Raw genomic sequence first — 21,843 nt, 5'->3', positions numbered from 1 at the left:
ATGCCACATCAGCGATGAGCAGAAAGTTGGGTCCCCCTGTTCATTCTCCTCCCCCTTCAGAGCTCCGAGGTTTGGACTGAATAGATTGTAACAGCCAGGACATTGCTCTTAGATGTCAGTGACCACCAGGGAAAGCAAAGCACACAGCTTGGGGGGGGAGGGGGATTCTAGATGGTGACGCACACCTGCAATTCTAGTGGTAAGGGAGGTGAGGCAGGAGAATCTCAGATTGGAGGCCAGCTTGGCCTCCTTAGCAAGACCCTGAATGGCAGTGTGGAAAGGCAGTCCTGTGACCTGGAGAGGGATGAAATAGGCCTTCAGTGATGGCCCCTGTGTCTATGCGGAACTTCTAAGAATGGAGGACCTGAGTTGTAATTAGCCCATCCAGTTGCTAGCACACTGTAGTGTTTCCAAGCACGAAGATAATTCTCAAACCATCTTTCCTTAAAATAATTTAAAGCTTATTTCTACAATTCAGTGTATGTATTTTTTAAAAAAAGAAAATCCTCCCCTTCCCCCTGAATTTGGAAAGTGGAGTTCAGCAAGGCCAGACTAGGTGCTTGGAGACAATCGTCCCTGAACACTGAGAATCTGTGTTTGGGCCTTTTGTTGGGCCCTTTATTGGTACTGTTATATAGAAACCATGGTGGGTGTCAGAAGATCATTTCTCAGGTGTATATCTCATTGCTGTAGATTTTCAATACCTAAGGTTCATGTAGCTAGCTTTATGGTAATGTAGTGGCTGATTTTTGTTGTGGTTTGTAATTTTCAAAGTCAGTCAGAGTTATAGGTGTCTTGAGAAGGAAAACTTCCTTTCTGGTTTTTATTTGGTGCTGAATCCGTGTATGAAAGACTTCATGAAGTAATTTGGAACCTGTCACCACCAGCTGCAGGGTGCTGGCACCCTTGTGCAGAATGTGAGTGTGCAGCCACGTGGATCACACACACGTGTAGGAATGCAGGGTGTCTGCTCCAGAGGGGGGTCACAGGTAGATCTGAATTGAAAGGAACGCTTAAGTGTGACCCCCACCTTTCTTTTTAGATTAACTTATTTTATGTGTATGGGTGGTTTACTTGCATGTATGTCTGTGCATTACAATGGTGCAGTGCCCGCAGAGGCCAGAAGAGGGCGTCAGATTCCCTGGAACTGGAGTTACAGACAGCTGTGAGCCACCATGTGGGTGCTGGGGATTGCAGCCCAAGACCTCACCTTTTTTTGTTGTTTTGTTGTTTTTTATTTTTGTTTTTTTGAGACAGGGTTTCTCTGTGTAGTTTTTTGGTGCCTGTCCTGGATCTTGCTCTATAGACCAGGCAAGCCTCAAACTCACAGAGATCTGCCTGCCTTTGCCCCCTGAGCGCTGGGATTAAAGGCGTGCGCCACCACTGCCTGGCTGCTGACCTCACCTTCTTATTGGACACAGGTGCTGAGGACTGCATCCTGGGGTAATCGGTCTTATTTTCACCTAGCACACAGGTCTACAGTTGAGAGCTTACCACTGTGCTGAGGGAGCCAGCTTTTCCCTGGGTGCTCAGGGGGTCCCAGTTCTCCTCTGCAGCGATGTGGAGCGCCAGGCACTGCTTGGGACAACTCCTCACAGTGGAGTGTGTGGTGCTGCTGGTGGTCTGGGGAGGACCTGGCGCTGGAGTGGTTTGAAGAGGCTGGTGTTTGTTGCCGAGTTCTGGCAAGTCAGGCAGGGAAAGACTTTTCTGGAAGAAGGAATGAGTTCCCTGAGTTTTTCCAAAAAGACGTGGCGCCAAGACATGGCCTCTGAAGGCACCTGTCCCTCATCAGAAGGCCGGCTCTGTACTGAGTGGCTTGCCGGAGGAAGGAAGCCGTGTCCCTACAAGTGTCTCTAAGCATGGGTGCAGCCATCTCTGTGGCCGGCGCCCAGCACATGCACCCCCACCCCCACCCCGTGGTAGGATGAAGCTTCTGATGTTTTCACCAACAGTCTGTTATTTTCCAGTGGCTTTCCTGCAGAAGTGTGGAGGAGAAACCAGGAGGGAACCTTCCCAAGATCCAGCAGGAAGCTCTGAAAGAGCCTGTGTCGGCAGGGGAGCAGAGGGGGATGCGGCTGACAGTGTTTGCAGACCTGTCTGTCCTCTTGGTGGATTTGTGATCAAGGATTACCCTCCTGGAGTTTCTCCAGGAGTCCTGATCCAGGTGCTGCCCTGTCTGCCTAGCCTCATGAACTCCTGATGCTGATTCCTCCTAAGAATGGGTTTGCTTTTTGAAAGTTAGTTCATTCATAAAACTGTACCTGCTGCTGTGCGTGACACCAGCTGGTCCTGTTCTGTTTGATCACTCCTGGTGGCTGGAGGGACTGTGTCCTCACTCCTGGTCAGTCACGGCCTTCCTAAGGGGGCACTGGGAGCTGGGGTCCTGTATTTTTCTTTTCTAACCCTAGGAAGGCTTGTCTGGGGGAAGCTGGGAGTGGGAGAGGGAGGCAGAGGGAGGTGGGCTTCCAGGAGGTCTGCAGGGAACTGGTGCTGGATGTTTGGCATGTTCCCAGCTTCTTCCTTCACCCCATTCTCCAGTCTTCATCTCAGTGGTCCTAAGTTCTGCCTAAAGGGTAACAATATAAATGCTAGCCCAGTGGTGCCCGTCCCTGGGTGGAGAGGGAGTGGTCTAGAGTTTTCTGTCCGTGGCAGATGTGGCGGCTGGGCTTCGGCAGGAAGAGCCTGATGCTTTCCATCCCTCTCTAGTTTGAGGACTGCTTAATGCCAAAAACACGATAGTGCTTGTGCTTCTGAGTATCATTCATTGAGAGACTGTATAATGATGAAAACAGCTGTGCACCCAGGAGCAGCAGGGATCTCAAGTGAACAGTTATTAATCTCCGCAGCATCTCCATTCATTAGCATCCGAGCGTGCATGTGTATAGCACATGATCCTCAGGCCCTGTAAACCGTGCTTGGCGTGCACATGGGTTCTTGGCCTGTGTGTGTGTGTAGTCCTTGGGGCTTTGTGGCCACAGGTGGACCAGCTCTTGCTTGGCTAACATGGCGAGAGCATGGTGCTCCACCCCCAGTCTCAGGGGCAGACCTGATTCTCAGGCTTCCGTTTCTTTCTGTTGTCTCAGCTAATGATGTAAAACACATGCAGACAGTTCTGGTCTGGGGGGACCGGGGCTGGAGTCAGAGTGGAGCCCAAGTGTGAGGCCCAGGCCGGGTAAACTCGGAGAGCTGGGCTTGTGAGTGGGACCACTCCTCGAAGACACAGAGCCGGAGCTACCTTGGACTCATCTGGTTATTTCAGATCGTTTTAGTAGAGTGTGTGCCTTTCTGGGGACATGGGGCAAAGGAAGTAACTGCTGGGAATGTCCCCATGGTTTGCACTGGGAGGAAGCTTTGCAGGAGACTACACCTCGGTGGGGCAGTGCACTGTGCCATCAGAGAGGAGTATTTGTAAGAGGCTCTGCATGGCTGTCACATGACCGGAAGAGGAGAACTGTGTGGCGCTCCAGACAGGTCTCTGAGATTGTGCGGCTTGCACTGCAGCTTCCAGAAGCCTTTAGCTTACCTGGGTGCTGTAGCACTGTGGCTGTTGGTCACAGCTCCTGGGTGCCCTTGCCTGCCACCTTGCTCTTTGGGATGCAAGTGACACCTGGGCTGCTGGAGGGGACAGGGGAGCAAGGTGGTGGTGGAGGGGACGTCATTCATGACACGGCTCTTTCAATGAAGCCCTGGGCTCAGTTGTGGGGACAAGTCCCTAGTCCTCATCAGAAGGGTGGCAGGCAGGGGCATGTAGTTCTCAGGCTCTTCTACCCAGCAACCTTTGCCTCCTGTTACAGGAGTGGTTGGGTGACCCTGCACTGTCACCTACCCTGCTGGGACTTGGGCAGATCTGTCCCCTTTCCCTCATACAGCACAGTTCTAAGGTGCCACCTCAGAGCTGGTTTGGCACTGGGGGAGGAAGGGGAGGAGGGGGGAGTGCTCCCCAGCTGTGGTGGTGGCAAGTGGCAGTGAAGGAAAATGGAAAACCAGGCAAGGGCTTTCCTTCCAGCAGCTTCCAGAGTTGCTGAGCTCATGGGTCAGATGAGCGCCAGCTCCAAGGCATTCCCTTCTGCATGCAGGGAAGCGGACATGCCGGTATCTCACTGGCTTCTGGAGCAGCCAGGCCCAGGGCCATGCACTCTGCATCCTCGCTGACTGGCCTTGGCCTCCTAGCCTCATACACCAGGCTGTGACTCAGTGCATAGCATGTGTTATCTGAGGGCCAGTGAGGCTTAGGGTCCTTGCTTCTGGAAGACTCTAAAGCAGGCACTGGAGAGATGGCTCGGAAGGCAAGAGCACTGGCTGCTCTTCAGAGGTCCTGATTCAATTCCCAGCATCCATATGGTGCGCACAACCATCTGTAATGAGATCTGGCGCCCCCTTCTGGTGTGCAGGCATACACACAAGCAGAACACTGTATATGTAAGAAATCTTTAAAGCAGTGGTTCTCAACCTGTGGGTCGAGACCCCAATAGGGGTGGCGCATCAGACATCCTGCATGTCAGATATTTACATTACAATTCATCACAGTAGCAAAATGACAGTTATGAAGTAGCAGCAAAATCATTTTAAGGCTGGGGTCACCACAACTGAGGCACTGTAAAAGGGTTGCAGCCTTAGGAAGGGTGAGAGCCACTGCTCTAAAGCTTTAAAATGCTTTTGCATTTATTGTAAGTCAGTCCGCAGAAAGCATCACTGTAGAGAATTTCTAGAGGTCTCTAAAGCAATTTGGTGCCAGAGGTAGAGGCAGAGCAGTGGAAAGATAGGGCCATGAGCCTGAGAAGCCAGCCATGTGCATCCTGAGGAATGAGCCGTTTGGTAACTTCTATTTATCATCATGCCAACTCAGGTCATTGGGCTGGCAAGGCAAATGAGCAAGGACACATGGAGTCATCTTGCTGGCCCAAAATGTTTCATTTTTACCATTGTTGATTTTTTTTATAATACTTATTAGCACAAAATTATTACACAGCTGGACAAAAATGTTTTCTTCATACCTTTTTAAGCTTTAAAAACAACTTTTATAACTTCTTGGAGGGAGGGTGTAAAACTAAGGTATAAGCACGAACATTAGTGGAGGCTAGCCCGGCCGGGATCAGGCTCCCTGGCATCACTGGTTTTCTAACTCCTTTATCTGATATGAATAGGCAGAGGCAGGCTGAGCTCTGTCAGTTCAAGGCTAGCCTGGGCTAACAGAGAATGGTTTCTTCTGAGGGAGGCTCTCTTAACTTCCACCCTTGGTCTCTCAAGATGGTCTTTGCTCTGAGTGCCTGTCACCTTAGTCACCCTTCAGTGGCATTGAGTTGTGGCTCTGGTAACCTCATCTTAGTAGATCTGGTCACACATAGCATCTTTCAGGGGTCCCTTTTCAGATGGTGACAGAAATTAAAGGCGATTCACGGAAGAGAATCAATGCGTTGCTGAGAGATGTGAAAAAACAGTGCTCTGCCCCATCACAGAAAGGGGAGGTTTCACAGACAGTGAGCTGTGCACTAGAGGCCTTGACTGAACCAGCCTGGGAACTTCAGATAGTGCCTTGGCCCTCTGAACCTGTTTCCCTCTTCGGAGTTCATCATAGTAAGGTCTGAGCACTCAGAAAGGGATGAAAAGACCATCAGCATGAATAGCTTGAGGGGGCCATGCTCTCCCAATGATATGCTCCCACAGGAGGTTCCCCAGCCGGGACTCGGGTCTCAGCTTCCTGTGACGGAAGGAATGAGGCATATGTTGGTTGGCTAGTTCCCTGGAGTTGTTTTGAAATTTCACTGATCAGAAAGTGAGACGGCACCTTTGTAGACAGGAACAGAAATATCAGCCAGCCTCAGTGGTGCTGTTCATGCTTTGGCTTTGAGGCTGACATGGGAACATGGCTTTCTTCCTGATTGTCAAGGGAGAGAAAGCTATGGTTGGGGCACAGAGGACATGGTCTGTGCCATCATGTCCCCACTAATGACATGATTCTTGTCAAAGTAGATGGCCTCAAGATTAGTCATGGCTTTGGGAGGGTCTGAAGGCTTAGTTTCTGTCCCCGACTATTAGTGTTAGGCTGTGGGAAGGCTTGTGACTATCAGGCAGGTTCCCAGGGCACAGTGTGAGAGCAAGAGGGTCTCTGCCCCGGCACACAGTGATGCCAGCACTGATTGGTATCAGGAAGGCTCACCCTGTCACCTCCAGGATATCCTGTGTGTTATGGGAAGCCTGAGGCTGGGTGGGCCCTTCCTTACTCCTCTGCCCGGCCAATGTACCATGGTTCCTAAGGCTGAGCAGGATGCTGTGGGGGCTAACCCTCGGCTCTGCACCTGGTTAAGGGCCAGACACTTGTTTCACCGCCGTGTGTTTTTGTTGGAGTTGGACTTCCTGGGATCTGATCTAGTCTACTTTCCGCAAGTGCCATTGACATTTTGTCTTCTGAACTCAGACAGTGATCAGGAGGAGCACATGGCGACTATCCCCAGAAAACTCTGGCCTGCTTAATTGTGGTGGTTTCTCTTTGCCCGCCCACCTTTTCTGTTTCTCTCCTAAAATAATGGAAATGCCCGTCCACGGTCAAGGTCGCTGCTCCCAGGCAGCTCCGGGAGTCCTCTAGGCCCTAGCAGGGCCCCTGTTGGTTTTCCATCCACCAACTTGGTCTTTAAGGAGCGGCAGGATGTGTGTGGTTTGGGTCAGCGTCCTGACGGCACAGGACGCACTGGGCTGTGATTCATTCAGAGGGGGAGGGACATGGAAAACAATGTCTGTCTTTAACTCCAGGAACCAGGAAAACGAGCTGGAAATATGAGTGATGTGTAATTTTACTAAAATTAACCAGCAAGTTCCCAGACTTGTTCTGTGTTTCATGATATTTTGTATGGTGGACCATGCCCAGTGCCAATTAAATGATTTCCTAGGTGTTGAGTCCTGGATGGGCCTGCTGGTACCCCCTCATTCTACACTCTATGTATCTCATCATTGAGGTTGGTGCTTGGCCATGTGAAAGTGCTGTGGGGATCCAAGGTGCTAAGGACTGGTGACCTTGAGGTCACGGGGACACGTGATGCTAGCCTGCCTGAGTTGTCTTGCCATCTGTAGGCTGTCTTCCTCAGACCCTCCAGTCCTCCTTGTGCTGCTGCTTCTGGACCCGTTGCCTGCTGCAGGTTCTTTGGGAACCATAGTGCTCCCTGCGATTTCCTGTCCTTGCTGGTGTCTGCTGCTTGAGCCCCCAGGCATGTAGACTCCATCTCCCTGGGCTTCACTGGTTCCCATGATCCTGCCCATCCCAGTTCTGCGTTGTGATGTCTTCCTTCCCCTGCGCAGGTGGTCTGAGGCTCAAGACAGGCCGGACTTTGTCTCCACAAAGCTTTCAGTGCTGGTGTAGGATGGGCAGAGGTGATCAGCAGTGGCGTGGTGGTTTCTGCCCTGAGGGTTTGCACAAGGGCCCTGGAATTCAGGGCCAACGCACTTTCAGAGCAGCACACTGTGGCTGTAGCCTCCCTGGCAAATGGCAGGTGGACAGTTGTTGCTACAGCCTCAAAGGTCTGCGGCACAGAGCCAGAGGTGAAAGTGGAAAGTCAGTCGGGAGCAGGGTTAGTGGAAAAGGTGGTGGCTGCTGATGCTTGAAAAGACGTCTGTCGGGTCAGATTTGCTTCGTGAAAAGATGGCTGAGATGAGCACAGCAAAGTCAGGGAATGATGAGGCTAGTGAGCGGTCATGTCAGTGACCTGCAGGGCAGTTTTACAAGAGGTCACCACCGAGAGAAAGGGATGCCGAGTACCCAAGATGGTGCTGTGACGCTTCTTACAATTAAAAGTCAATAAAAGGTATGGCTGGCACACGTGTGTGTGGGGGGTGTGTGTGTGTGCACGTGCCGTGTGTATGGTGTGTGACTAAACATTAGCATGTTGTATTTGGCTGGCCCAGCAGGCAGGCATGGCTGCTCTCTGCTCAAACAAAGCCCAAGTAGACACGGCCTGCTTCCCTGACGGTAAAGAGCAGTCCAAGCGGAGCTCAGAGGAATCGGAAATTTCCAAAAGCCTTAGGAATCAGCCCCCCCCCCCCTTTAGATTTTTCAAGTGCTCGCTCTGGCAGCTGGCTAAAAAGGGACAGCCCCTGAGCGCCGGTGACGGTTCTAGAGTCAGTGGGACGGAGGGAGGGCAGAGCTGAGCCTGGAACGGTTGTGGAAGCTGGCCTTGCAGGTTCTCATGCCATACGTGTGTTGACACTCTCTAAAGCCCCTTCTAGAGGCGGCAGCCTTGGGCCTCTGGCCTGTGGTCCATATGGCATTCACCAAGTGCGCAGGCCCCTACGGCTCAGGGAGGCTGCTGTCTTCTTCAGCGGCTGCTGTGGTTTCTGGGTACCAGCGCTGCCCGCTGGCTGCCACCTTCTGCACTGATGAGAAGCAGACCCACGCAGAAGAGGTCGTCAGTAGACGAGCCGGCCACTCAGGTGCCCACTGCCTTGGTGTCCTGTCTGGGCTCTGCTGCTTAGGAGCAGACACCAGAATGGTCTCACACCAGAGCTGGCTCATAGCACGTGTGTCAGGGTTCCCTGGCCATCAGCATTCCCATCCTACCTCAATGACCAGCGGTGGTCAAACTGAGCACGTGGAGTTGACCCCGCATGTCGGCAGGCAGGCAGGCTACACTGCTGAGTGACATGTCTGCCGGCCAAGGAGGGAGGCCACAGAGCCAACTTAGGCTCAAAGGTACTTCTCCTGTACTTAGGGCCTGGTTCCTCAACTCAGCCTTTGGTCCTACCCTTAGCATCAGGGTAGGAATGTCATGGAAACATCTGGGGGAAGTGCATGGCTCCTTACCAGTCATCCCCCTCTGAGCATGCCCCTGTCTTTCAGGAATAAGACTGTCAACGGAGACTGCCGCGGCAGAGATCCCAGGGAACGGAGCCGCAGTCCCATTGAGCGGGCTGCAGCCCCCGCTGTGAGCTTGCATGGCGGCCACCTGTATGCATCCCTCCCTGGCCTCATGGAGCAGCCTCTTGCACTGACGAAGAACAGCGGTGACGCAGGCAGGTCGGCTGTGGAGCGGCAGCAGGTGTGTGTGGGATGCCAAGTCGCTGGCTTTCAGTTCTCGTTCCCGAGGTGACCAGGTCGGGTGGGGTGTGGAGACCAAGAGCTGCATGGGAACCTCGAGCGGAAGTCCGGAAGTTGAAGGGGCCTCGGTTCCACCAGTCCTGAGGCTTCACTGCTTTGCACAGTACAGGGTTGGAGTTGGTGAGCAAGGCCCCTCCACGTGTCCCTCCCCCAATGTTCCCTGGCACTCTGTTCCTCAGGATCAGTGTAGTAACCCTCCCGAGAGGCCTGTGCTGACTCCGTGTGATTTCACAAAGTTAAATGTCAGTGGCTTTGTTTTGGGCTTGCATCTTATAAAGTCAGTGGTCACGAACCTGTCATTAAGACACAGGCTCTTTTTATTGTTATTAAAGGAAAATAAATTTGGGGGGGGTGATTCAAGACAGGTTTTTTTCTGTGTAGCCTTGGCTGTCCTGGAACTGGCTCTGTAGACCAGGCTGGCCTTGAACTCACATAGATCTGCCTGCCTCAAGAGTGTTGGGATTAAAGGCGTGCGACACTACCACCTGGCAAGATGATTGCTTTTTAAAAAACAAGGCCAGATCTGGTGTTTCAAGCTTATAATCTTAGCTACTTGGGAGACTGAGGCAGGAGGATTACAAGCTCAAGGCAACTTCATAAGACCTCGCCTCCCAAAGAGCAGGCAGGTAGAGGATGCTGAGGACATGAACACTTGCTTGCCTTAGCGCCACACACAGCAGGCTCCAGGGACAACAGAAGGGTGAGGTTTCTGACAGGAACCGTATGAAGAGGCTTTAACAGCATCGAGACTGCGGGCAGTTCTGTGTGACCCGCGGTGGGCCTGGTTCCCAGTTTCCACTCACTGGACACACTCACTGGCCCCGAGGAGATGCTGTATGTCAGGGGCTCACCCGCAGGGGCGGGGGAGGGGCGGGGGCACCCCAGCACGTCTAGTCTCCCCCTCTGGACCTGCTGTTGTAACACAGTAGGTTCCAGGAGCAACTGAGTGTAGGGAGGTCCCTGTCAAGAGGAGCTGGGCCCTCGGGCCGCAGCTGCTCAGCCCATCAGTGGATGCAGGAGCTGCGCTGTCCTCCCTCCTACAGAACCGGCCCTCCGTGATCACCTGCGCGTCTGCAGGCGCCCGCAACTGTAACCTCTCTCACTGCCCTGTTGCACACAGTGGCTGTTCGGCACCCGGGTCTGCCAGTTACCGGAGACCGCCCAGTGGTGAGTTTCCCACCCACCGTAGCCTGTTACAGCATGTGGGAACCCTGGGTCAACCTCTCCCTGAAATTCACTTAGCGTTGAGTTTAAAGACACTGGTTTTGAGCACACGTGTACCTTGAATTGGCCATGGTTTGGGTGGAAAGGGATAAGAACATTTGGTCCCTGGCCCCTCTGGGCTTCAGTGACAGGAAGACAGGCCCCACGGTTGTTAGTGAGTGCCATAAAGACACTTGGGATCCACGCTCGAACCCAGTGTGGTTAAGTGCCCTTGACGCAGCCACCTCTCTCCTGGTCCGTCCTTTGCAGCAACTGCAACCTGTGATCCTGTGGTGGAAGAGCACTTCCGCCGGAGCCTGGGCAAGAACTACAAGGAACCAGAGCCGGCACCCAACTCGGTGTCCATCACTGGCTCTGTGGACGACCACTTTGCCAAAGCACTAGGTGACACGTGGCTTCAGATCAAAGCGGCCAAGGACAGCGCTTCCAGCAGCCCAGAGTCGGCCTCACGCCGGGGCCAGCCAGCTAGCCCCACGGCCCACATGGTCAGCCATAGTCACTCCCCCTCTGTGGTCTCCTGAAGGGGGCTCTGCCCTCCAGCCACACAGGGATCTGCATGGTTTGCCTGAGCTTTGAACAGTCAGTGCTTAAGGGGGAAAAAACAAAACAAACAAAAAAAAAAAAACAGAAAAAAAAAATCTCGGGGGGAGGGTGGGAGGGTGGTTTATCCGCAAAACCATGTTGTCTGGACTTTTGTTCTGCTCTGTTTTTGTACTTGCTTGGTGTTCATACAAGGGGTCTCAACATGGCAACAGGAACAGCACGGAGCATCGGTCCAGCGGAGCATCCTTGCTTCCTGCCCTGGTTACCAAAGAAACCTCTGCAGGTCTGCCACCCGGCAGCCGGGACCCTGCGGCCCTTTCTTAGTCACAAGCCATGAAGACACGGGGATCCGGACGCTTTGTGCTCTTAGCTTTTGAGACCGAGCATGCACGGCTTGGCTTCCACCTGGGGCCCGGGCTCAGTCTGTGTGTGCATGTGTCTGCCTGGACAGAACTGTCCCGATTTGCACTATGGAGCGAGGGCAGGGCTGCCTGTCGGGCAGCTGTCTGAGATGCCAGCGCGAGGGCAGACTGCTAGGGGACACTTGTGACCGTGTGTGTGCTCGCATTGCCGCTGAACTTGGAAGGTCTCTAGCAGGTTCTAGGTCTTTCTCTCTAGTCTTGAGGTGCTCACAACTGGACTGCAGACTCCCCCCGACTATGGGCATTTACCCTCTCTGAACACTGCAGTTTGTGAGGCTAGCGCTGAGGCTAGAGGACTCGTAGTGCTTCTGACATGGTGCGTGTCTTAATAAGAATAATAGCTGGTTTCTATTGACTGTAAGTCAGACTGTAGCACTGACTGGCTTCCTGTTGGCGGCATTAGCCTGTGTCGTCAGCTACAGCCCTAGATACATTCACTGCTGGTACAGCTGTGCTTCTGAGCTGTGAGGCCGACGCTCACTTTACTCCGAGAAGGAGCGCACAGCCGGTGGGTGTGGTAGGCTGGGGAGCCCATTGCTGCTGATTTTGTGCGTCCCGGGCTGGGGACTTGAGTTCATGTCTTTAGGCTCCTTGATGCAGACTGCTCCTTTCCAACTCCTGGCCAAACAGCAGGTGCCTGACAGTCTGCACCCTGGGGCTGCGTGCGCTTCCTCTCCTGCCGGGGCCAAGGCTGTACACATTCCTCTGTGATAACTATACAGTTATTCCTGCATCACTAGTGCCCGCTCTATTAATAGCTACTAACTAGACATTAGAAGCAAGCAGGGCAGACATGGCTTCCCCACAGCTGCTGCTGCTCCTCCCGGCCGTGAGCATTGCTGTCCCCGGGCCAGGCCACCTCCCCAACAAGGCATTATGGACTCCTTGCACATGGGAGCCCATGGGGCTGACTTTCAGTAGGAGGAAGGCAGGTTAGCTGTTGGACTTGGGGAAACGGGCAAGGGTGGAAAGGCAGGGACCTGACGCCCGGAGTCACAGCGTGGCTACCGGCCTTTACGAAAGTGGACAGCCCTCCTGCCCCGCACACAGTTCACTCCACTCTCCTGGGCTTCCAAGCTTGGCATTCAGGCCCCTATATTTTCTGTAGGAAAAAAGAATTGTTGAGAACACTTTTTTTATATAGGTAATTTTAAAGACCATCATTACGCTGTGCGTAAAGAATGTACAGAGAAATTTGTAGGTATTTTTGAAGAACAATTAATTTGTTAATGATATGTAGCTATTTAATTTCCCCTTTCCCATCGTGATCATTTGTTGTTGTTTGGGAAAAGTTGATCTTTTTGTCGTAGGTGTGTCTGGAATCGTGCAGGACCACAGTTACTCCATGACAGCACCGCGTCCGCCTTGCTAGCCATTCGTTTGTTACTCTGCAGGCTCCTGAGGTGGTCACAGGAGAAACCACCTCACCGCGGACTGGCTCTGTGGGCGACAGGCCTCAGACACCCGTCAGGGAGCGGGCTGGGGTGGGGGTGGGGTGGCTGGGTCTCGGGTGCACTGGCCTATCTGGAATAGGCTGTGCCCTGGAGGGGACTGCCACACACGTCAGCCAAGGAGTGCGCCCTCCTGCCTGGGCAGGAGCGTGGGATCTCCCCGGAACCGAGCCACCCATGTGCGAACTGGCCCTCTCTGTGTTTGTAAATCTGTAACATACCATTCTCTGTGGCCTGTTTTTCCTGGAAGAAGAAAAAAAAAAGGGTTGGCAGGCCATCTTTCTTTTTTTTTTTTTTTGTACTTAAAAGTAGCCTTAAGAACAATAATAAAGTGCTCTTAAACCAAGGCTTTGTGTGGCTCTTGCGTCCTAAGGTGGCATGTGGTGCCCAGGCCTGGCTGCTTCTGGGAATCATCGTGCAGGTGGGTAGGGTTACCTGTTGCGGCCTCTACTTTAGGCCAAGGTCCTCCCAAGTCTCCCTTACTGAAATCTGCCAAAGTCAGCCATGTCTGGGCTCCTGTTCTGGACAGGAGACCCAAGTTGAAGGTGTGTAAGTGTGGGAGGGCGAGTGCTAGGAAGCCAGTACCTCTCCTAAGTGGCCACCCTTGCCAAGGACCCACCCGAAGGAAGAGGGAGGCTAGCCTTGCCCCAGTAGTAACCCCAATGCAGCAGCTGCCTGTGGGCCAGCTGCACACCAGTCAGGCAGCTCCGCCCTGCTCCCCACCAGCACCGTGGCGGCAGCTTCTCGTCATCCCCGGAGCACTGTGGCACCACAACATGCCCGCAGCAGAGGGTGGGCCGGTGTGGTGCTCCACCTGAACACTAGGCGCAGTAAGCTCAGCCCTCACTGCTGCCCAGGGCCCCCTGCAGGTGTTCTCCCTGGGGGGGGGGGCTCCTAGACGCCCTTGTTCGAGCTGGGTTGGGTCAGATGCTTCCCCGCCAATGTGAAAATATCCCGGGGAATCTTGACAACAGGAGGGGAAAGAAAAAAATCAATGCACGTGGAAGGACCTGAGCCCAGATCAGTGGCAATGCCACAGTTATTATTGACTTCCGAGCTGGTGAGATGGTGCGGCAAAGAGCGGAACTGGGCAGCGGAGGGTACCCCTACTCCTCGGGGGAGTAGGTATCAGAACCAGGGAGGTGGCAGGACCCAGATCACCAGTCGCGGGGAACAGTCCTGCGCTGAGGGCCGAGCACTCCTGAGCTGTGGTTGCCTCAGACGGTCTCCTCGTCACTCATGTCCCAGATCTGTGTGGAGAAGGGGAGACACTGAACTCGGGTTCTGCTGCCCCACGATGCCCACAGATGACATTTCCCAACTACAGCCTCCATGACAGAAGCATACACTCCCACAAGCACTGTGTATGTCTCCCAACTTGGGATTCCGCTCCGCAGAGCTGCCCTGTCTCTGAGGACTGACACCCTATTTCTTGTTCAAGGGACTAAATCTCAAGTTTCTTCCTTTCCCAAAGCCAGTGGGCAAGCTGAATGTGGATGGAGGACTGCATCAGCTGGGTGGCTCCTCCTCCTCCTCCTCCTCCTCCCCCTCCCCTCCTCCTCCACCTCCACGTGCCCGGCCAGCCCCTGACCTTTGCAGCATGCACCACTGGCCCAGTCGGCTTGTCCAGCTGTACCCTGTGCTCTAGAAGCTGTGCTTGTGAGGGCAGGAGCCCTTGGGGGGCTGGCAGGAGAGAGCACATGTCACCCTGTGCTGTCCCACTGTCCATGCTACTTAGGCCAGGTGCAGACACCACACTAAGGCGAGGGAGCTAGCTGTCACTCAGAACAGCTCTCCCCCAGCAACCCAGGTTACCTAGGCAGGGTAACAGAGACTACCAGATTATGCCTCTGTGTATCCCTGGGGAGCCCGAGGGTGTGAGTGGGGGAGGGAACCCGCTCCAGCCACACCCCAAGAAGGAGGTGGCCCCTCAGGCCAGGCCTCTGTCCCAGTAACTCCTGGCAAAAGTCCTACAGAGAGGTGACCTGAGGTCAACACAGCAGGTCCCGAGACCCTGCTACCCCCAGAGAGCTGGCCCTGAAGCTAGGCCGTCAGCCTTCCAAAATTCCTAGAATGGGTTGCACAAGGCTCCGTCAGGCCTTGCAGAGCTGAGGAAGGGGACGGCTTGCTGGTAGGAGTCAGGAGGTCTGGCCAAACATTCACAGCAGTGCTGGCTGTCAAGGATGTGGACAGCAACATAGAAGGTGACTTCCTCTCTTGAGCTAGGGTGGCAGTGTCCCCATACTGTCCCTTATTTCTACACAGGTCCCGTCAGAGCAAGAGAACTTGCCACCTGTCCTATTGGGCACTGTCCCTCTGGTCCCAGATCCCCACCAGAGTGGCGCCTGACCTCATGGGGTAGGTAGCTTGGCTGCCTGTAAGAGCTCTTGACCTGGATCTGCAGCCGAGCTGGGGAGATGGACCCATCGAAATTGCAGCATGATTCAGCTACTCATACTGGCCCATTCAACACGCACATTTACATAATCACCTGTCCTGGGCGGTGTGACCACCCAGAGCTAATACTCCCATGATGCTTCACTCCTGCCAGTGAGTAAAGGAGGTAAACAGCTCAGAGGTAAAAGTCTGCCTGGGGTCACACAGCCAACAAGCTGCCAAGCTGGGGAGACCATATATAGAAAAGGCTGGGCAGCCAGTGGAGGAAGGGGACGGTGAGGAGGGGGTTGTAGCTGGAGGCATCAGACCAAGACGGAGGAAGGTGAGCGCCAGAATCTTCTGCTCAGCCTTCCTTGGTGCCGCTGAGTGGCATCCTCTGTGGATGGGCAGGTAGAGCTCATCATGGTTGCTCCTGGACTGGTTCTGACCAGTGGGGCTGCTGCTGGCATTGCCTGGCCCTTGGAGAGGCTCCTGCAAGCCACCCAAAGATGACTATGAAACCATTGAGGTCTTCTAAACCCAACCCCTAGGGACAATGGGGGACTTCTCCACTAGGGCAGCCTGGCCATGCCCAATAGTGGGGTTCACATAGCACCCAGGACAGCACTGGCCTAAACGGCTCACAGTTGTCTTCTGGATGAATAAAGATGGTGAGTTGGCAGAGATGTGCTCAAATGGTAATGCTTGGTGCTGGCACAGGACAATTACCGAGTTTCACTCTCTAGCCTAGGCTAGCCTTGAGCTCAAAGCAATGCAATCCTCCGGCCTTAGCCTGTCAAGTCTAGGGTTATAGGCATAACCCACCATGGCAAGTTTCTATATTCCTTTTTAAAGAGAAAGGCACCAGAAAGGTTTGGTTTGCATGTTTGGTTTGGATAGTTTTGGTTTTTCAAGACAGGTTTTCTCTGTGTAGTCCTGGCTGTCCTGGAACTTGCTCTGTAGACCAGGCTGGCCTCAAACTCAGAGATCCACCTGCCTCTGGCTCTTGAGTACGGGATTAAAGGTGTGCACCACCACTGCCTGGCTATAAAGCTTTTAAAATATCTATGTTGGTTAGTTTTGTTTGGTTTTGTCTCCCTGACTGACACCGGTTAGAGTGACCAGGGAAGAGGAACCTCAACTGAGAAAATCCCTCCAACTGGAGGCAAGCTTATGGGCGTCTTCTTAATTAGTGATTGCTATGGGTGCCCCCCCCCCCCCCCCGCCCACTGTGGACAGTGCAGCCACTGGACACAAAACTGGCTAAGGGCTGTGACTCCCTGAGCTCTTTGTGGTCAAGATGAGGCCTCAACAGGCATAAGGCATTCTGCTTGCAGCCAGTGAAGGCGAAGACCTAAGATACCCAGAAATGAGAAAGAAAGAAAGACTCGCCTTTTAACAGGAATTAAAAGTTTGATGCTTGAAAAAAATAAATAAGAGAAAACGTTTTCATATACAAAGGGCTAGAGTAAAGAACTCTACTTCTTATTTGTTAAAAATAGGCAAAAAACAAAACTGAACAGATGCTTCACAGTGGATGCATGGTAGTTTCTGGGGAACTGCCAATCAGCCCACAGAGGGCTGAGGAGATGATGGTTCACTGGGTAAATAATACTTGTCAGGCAAGCATGAAGACTGAGTTCAAGTCCCTAGGACCCCTGCAAAGCTGAGCATGGTGGCACGTGTCTGTGACCCCTGTGCTCCTACAGAGAGGTGGGAAGTAGACACCAGCATCACCAGGAACTCGTGGGCTAGCCTGCTGTACAAAGTGGCAAACACCAGAGACCTTGCCCATGAATGAGGTGGACGGTGAGGACTAGCATGGCTTGTTTCTTCCATATGCACACTGCCGCACGCACACACACATGCATACACATACACACACTTGCACATATCATACACATGTATTTAGTTAGGGTTTCTCTTGCTGTGGTAAACACTATGACCAAAAGCGACTTAGGGAGGAAAGGGTTTATTTCCCTTACACATCCACATCACAGTCTTACTGAAGGAGGTCATGGCAGGAACCCCAGCTCTGGAAGGAAACACAGCAGGGCAGGCCGCAGCCCTAAGATGAGAGAAAGGCCCTTCTAACAGTTCTAACCCATGCAAGGAGCCAGGGAGGACATCTGCCTGGACCCACAGCCCCAGAGGGCACAAAGGTGTGCCAGCTGTAGCCCAGGCATGGCACTCTGGAAAGGAGCAGCTGGCATCCAATTCCAGCCTGGGTCTGTGCTGGGCACACTGTGGTGCACACCATAGCCTGAGGGACCTCTTCCATGCACACTGTCAAAACCTGGGAAGGGCACAATTACATTTTGGGGTGTGCTAAATGTGTTCACTTGCTAATGTAAACATCTTAAACCCCACTGCAGCTTGTGAAGCTGGGGCTGACACTCCTTATGCCATGTGGACCTCTGCATGGCCCATCTCCTACCTCCCTATAACATGCCCCTCTTCTGGGAGGGACAGGGGACAGGAGCAGATTCAGAGCCCCTGGGGAGGCTGGCAGGTCTGTCTTCCGTTCTCCTGAGGGATGTGAACCCTACTCATCCTTCTCCTGTGTGCCGCCATCCCTCACAGACCCTTCTAGGCAGCTAGCCCTAGGTTTAGGGGGGTTCTATCAACAGGTAGCACCAAGACCAGGAAGGGCCTCCTAAGACAAAATGCCTAGGCCAAGAGTGAGGACCAGAAAGAGGACAGGCTTGTGGGACCCTATGGCTCATGGATTGTGTGCTATTGTATGGCCCATGACATCCTAGGCTGAGTAGGACAGGCAGAAAGCAAGGTAGTGGTGATGGGGGTGTAAGCAGAGGGGTGGTGGAGGTCACAGCCTGGAAGGCTGGAAGCTGAGGGCAGGGCTAGCTGGGGGTGCTATGTAGCTTCCTGAGGCCCATCCGAGGGGCAGGCAAAGGATTTCACTGTTGCTGGGTCTCCACAAGCCCTTTGGGACAGTCTTGCAGATAAACCTGCAATACTGTAGGACAGACCAGGCCTGCTTGTCCAACATGCCCAGGGCAGGAGAGAAGGAAGGCTTCCCTCAGCCATGTAGGCCTCTCCCTCGTGGTGGGGTCAGTAAGGAGGAAAGGGAAGCCATATTCCTGAGTGAGCCTGCAGCTCCTCCCCAACTGTTGGTCAGTTCTAATTGGGGGTTACCGTGGGCCCGGGGATGACCCTGGGGGAGCGACTTATCACAGCCCTCTAGCTGCCTTTCCTCGCCTCCGGAAAGCAGGCCACATGCCCCACAGTCTCTGCTGGTCGCTGGCAGTTTTCTTCATACCACTTTGCCTGTGAGGAAGACCAGTCCCACCCCTTTGCAACTGCAGGGTAAGTTTATAGCCTGTGCCCCTTGGTAGGCAGACTAAGCCAGATGGAATCGTAGGGCATGCAACTTCCCTCCAACCCGCTGCCCCCTAAAATTAGCCTTTAAACATCAGAAAACCTCCTTTGTTCTTGGGGTTTCCAAGAGCACACTGAAAGGCCTGTCTCTCCCTTCAGGATTCTGTCATTCTGTGCGAGGAGCCTCTCACCTGCTTGCCAGATTTTTGCCTCCTTCCTCCCATCTTCCTCCCATCTCTCTCCCCATCTTCTCCCATCTCTCACCCCATCTTCCTCCTCATCTCTCACCCCATCTTCCTCCCATCTCTCACCCCATCTTCCTCCCATCTCTCACCCCATCTCCCTCCCATCTCTCACCCCGTCTTCCTCCCATCTCTCACCCCATCTTCCCATCTCTCTCCCCATCTTCCTCTCATCTCTCACCCCATCTTCCCATCTCTCTCCCCATCTTCCTCTCATCTCTCACCTCATCTTCCTCCCATCTCTCACCCCATCTTCCCCCCCACACCTCATCTTCCTCTCATCTCTCACCCCATCTTCCTCCCATCTCTCACCCCATCTTCCTCCCATCTCTCACCCCATCTTCCTCCCATCTCTCACCCCATCTTCCTCCCATCTCTCACCCCATCTTCCTCCCATCTCTCACCCCATCTTCCTCTCATCTCTCACCTCATCTTCCTCCCATCTCTCACCCCATCTTCCTCCCATCTCTCACCCCATCTTCCTCCCCATCTCTCTCATTCTCCCCATCTTCTTCCCCATCTCTCACCCCATGCTGTCTCTGATGTAATGTTCTCTTGGCTGCCCTCTCCTACTTCCGGGTGGCGTACACCCTCATGGCTCAGAGACTTTCTTCTAATAAAGTTGGTCCTGAGGGGTAATCTCAGGTCGGTTTCGGTGTCTACTCAACACAAGCTAGAGTCATCAGAGAGAAGGGACCCTCAATTAAGAAGATGCCTCCATAAGATCGGGCTGCAGACAAGCCTGTAAGGCATTTTCTTAATTAGTAATTGATGGGAAGGGCCCAGCCCACTGTGGGTGGAGTCACCCCTGGTCTGGTGGTCCTGGGTTCTATAAGAAAGCAGGCTGAACAAGCCAGGGGAGCAGGCCAGTAAGCAGCACCCCTCCATGGCCTCTGCATCAGCTCCTGCCTCCAGGTTCCTGCCCTGTTTGAGTTCCTGTCCTGACTTCCTTCAGTGATGGACTACAGTGTAGATGTGTAAGCCCAATAAACCCTTTCCTCCCCAACTTGCTTTTGGTCTTGGTGTTTGTCACAGCAATAAAAACCCTGAGTAAGACAGCTCCTTCCAGAACTTTCCATTTGAACTTGTCTTTTGTTGTTAGTCTTGTTGTAAGAGATGTAGAGGGAGCAGGGGAAGTGACAGCTCCCCACCTGGAGACCTACAGACCTTCTAGCACATTCTCTGTGGCAGGGAAGTCCCAACTGTCCCTCTGAGGAAAGGTGAAGGCCAGGGTGAGGGGCAAGGAGAGGGGAGGCCGGTCCCACGAGCCTGGGCCAGAACCTCTGCCTCCCACTTCAGGGAGGGCCGGAGCCTGCCATGCGGGTGTTGCAGGAAGGGGTCCAGACCCATTTGCAGGCAGGATTTAAGGGCATGAAACTTGTTCCCAAATGGATTAGATGCACAGAGAAAAATCAACCCTATTCTTGGTGACAAAAGTAGACCAAGATGAGGCCAGGAAGTGAGAACAAGATTCCGCTGTTGGGACCCCAGGTGTGAGTTCATTCTTCCCTGACGCTTTCAGAGTGCTCAGTGCACTCTCAGACCGGAAGCACTGTGTGTGCATGCGTGCACACGTGTGTGTGTGTGTGTGTGTGTGTGTGTGTGTGTGTGTGTGTGTGTAGGGGGGTGCTCCAGAAATTGGGGCTGGGGCCCTGTCTGTAAGAAGGTCCACACACATCTACTGGTTTCTCCCAGGAACTACTGAGCAGCATGGGATCAAATGGACTCATGGAAGTTCTGAGATGGGGAGGCCTTAAATTCCGGCCCCCAGCCCTCTCCTGCCTCTTTACCTTAGTCTGGATGATGGGTCTGAGGGTCCTTGGTCCCCTCCCCGGGATGTCAGTGAAGGAGCTCTGAAGAGTGTCACCTCGGGTGAGAGCCACTGGGCTGAGTAGCTAACACTGACACATGGGAGCAGACCACGGAGGGGCTTGGCCTGGTCTTTGACCTTCACTGACCATCAGTGGAAGCACAGCCCACCAGGGCGTGCCGATCACCTCTTCAGCCCCTCCCTCTGTGGGGTTTGGCCAGGAGGTGGGGTGTGTGGGAAGAAGTGTGGGGAGACTGACAGCCTGAGCTTGTTTGCGCTCCCCTAAGCTTCAAAACACATTTTTTGAATTAGGTGGTAAGAATACAGGGTAATTTTTGTGGCACCAACATACTTTCTTTCAAGATATGATTTATATGTTTGGCCCACATCTTAAATGCACTGGTGATTGAGATAAATGGCCAAGCTGGAGGCTGCAAAGTGGTTTCCATTATGTAGCTCTGATTTTCGGTTCCTTAGAAAACTTTAAAGTGGCAGACGCATTCATGGCCTGCCCTCTACCTCACAGGGCTTTTGGGGTCACCATTGGAGAGTGTGGGAGAAGAAGGTAGGAGCCCTCAGAGCTCTGGGAGGGAATGGCTACACACAGGCTTCCCAGGAGCTCATTCTGACACTTTATATACAGCAACAAAGGGGACCTTCAGGATAAGGGACCCGAGTCCCGAGGAAAAGCTGTGCTAACAGGTTTGGGTACCCCATCAGAGTCCCCAGGGCTCTGCCCCTGGGGCTGACCATCACCACCAAGGCATAGTACAAAGCCCGGCCTCCTAAACTCTCTAAACTACAGCAAGCAGACAGTGTGGCGTCCAGGTAAGGATGGAACCCCAGAGCAATGTGGTCAGCTGGGCAGCAGCCCTGTAGTCCTCCTGGGGACCGGAGAAAGTCTGGCAAGGCGGGCAGGGAGACGGGGTGGCCGGCCTTCACCCAAGGGGCCACAGGACTCAGCAAAGCAAACAGCTTTGAGCACGTAGTGCTGGAAGGGCTGGACACTGTAGAAAAAGCCACTGCCACCCCCGCTGCGTGCTGCACACCACAGACAAGAACAGCTCAGTCACAGCCGGGTGCGAAGCTTTGCTGTCACACGTCTACAGGGAACATAGAAGGTGAGTCTCACCGCGGGTAAAATTTTCTTAGGACAGCAGGAACAGGAGCCAGAAAAGAAAAAAAAATTTCAACTGGATACCACCAAAATTAAAAATATTTTTCTCTTAAAGAAGACATCAAAAGGCTGGGTGTGGTGGCCCACACCTCTAATCCCAGCACTTGGGAGGCAGAGGCAGGTGGATCTCGGTGAGTTCGAGGCCAGCCTGGTCTACACACAGTTCAAAGCTAGCTA

The 21,843-nt window shown here is 53.5% G+C and overlaps 2 protein-coding genes across 9 annotated transcripts in view; one reads left to right on the top strand and one right to left on the bottom strand.

Moving 5' to 3' along the window:
* Window positions 1–10,913, top strand: part of Vgll4 (vestigial like family member 4) — a 118,146-nt gene extending 107,233 nt beyond the window's left edge. For all 5 annotated transcript variants that reach the window (XM_015997244.3, XM_006978517.4, XM_042273858.2 and 2 more), the window contains 3 exons: window positions 8,825–9,023; window positions 10,126–10,249; window positions 10,556–10,913. In XM_015997244.3, the coding sequence (XP_015852730.1) occupies window positions 8,825–9,023; window positions 10,126–10,249; window positions 10,556–10,827 (595 nt within the window). In that variant the 3' untranslated portion in view covers window positions 10,828–10,913. The remainder of the gene's footprint in view (window positions 1–8,824; window positions 9,024–10,125; window positions 10,250–10,555) is intronic.
* Window positions 10,914–13,733: 2,820 nt separating this feature from the next.
* The window catches only part of Atg7 (autophagy related 7), a 229,946-nt gene continuing 221,836 nt past the window's right edge, over window positions 13,734–21,843 (bottom strand). For all 4 annotated transcript variants that reach the window (XM_042273856.2, XM_042273855.2, XM_076567632.1 and 1 more), the window contains one exon: window positions 13,734–13,972. In XM_042273856.2, the coding sequence (XP_042129790.2) occupies window positions 13,940–13,972 (33 nt within the window). In that variant the 3' untranslated portion in view covers window positions 13,734–13,939. The remainder of the gene's footprint in view (window positions 13,973–21,843) is intronic.

Source organism: Peromyscus maniculatus, chromosome 3 (genome assembly GCF_049852395.1).
Source record: "Peromyscus maniculatus bairdii isolate BWxNUB_F1_BW_parent chromosome 3, HU_Pman_BW_mat_3.1, whole genome shotgun sequence".
NCBI lineage: Eukaryota > Metazoa > Chordata > Mammalia > Rodentia > Cricetidae > Peromyscus > Peromyscus maniculatus.
Note: the sequence above shows the minus strand (reverse complement) of the source record. Positions and strands in the feature narration are given on the sequence as shown.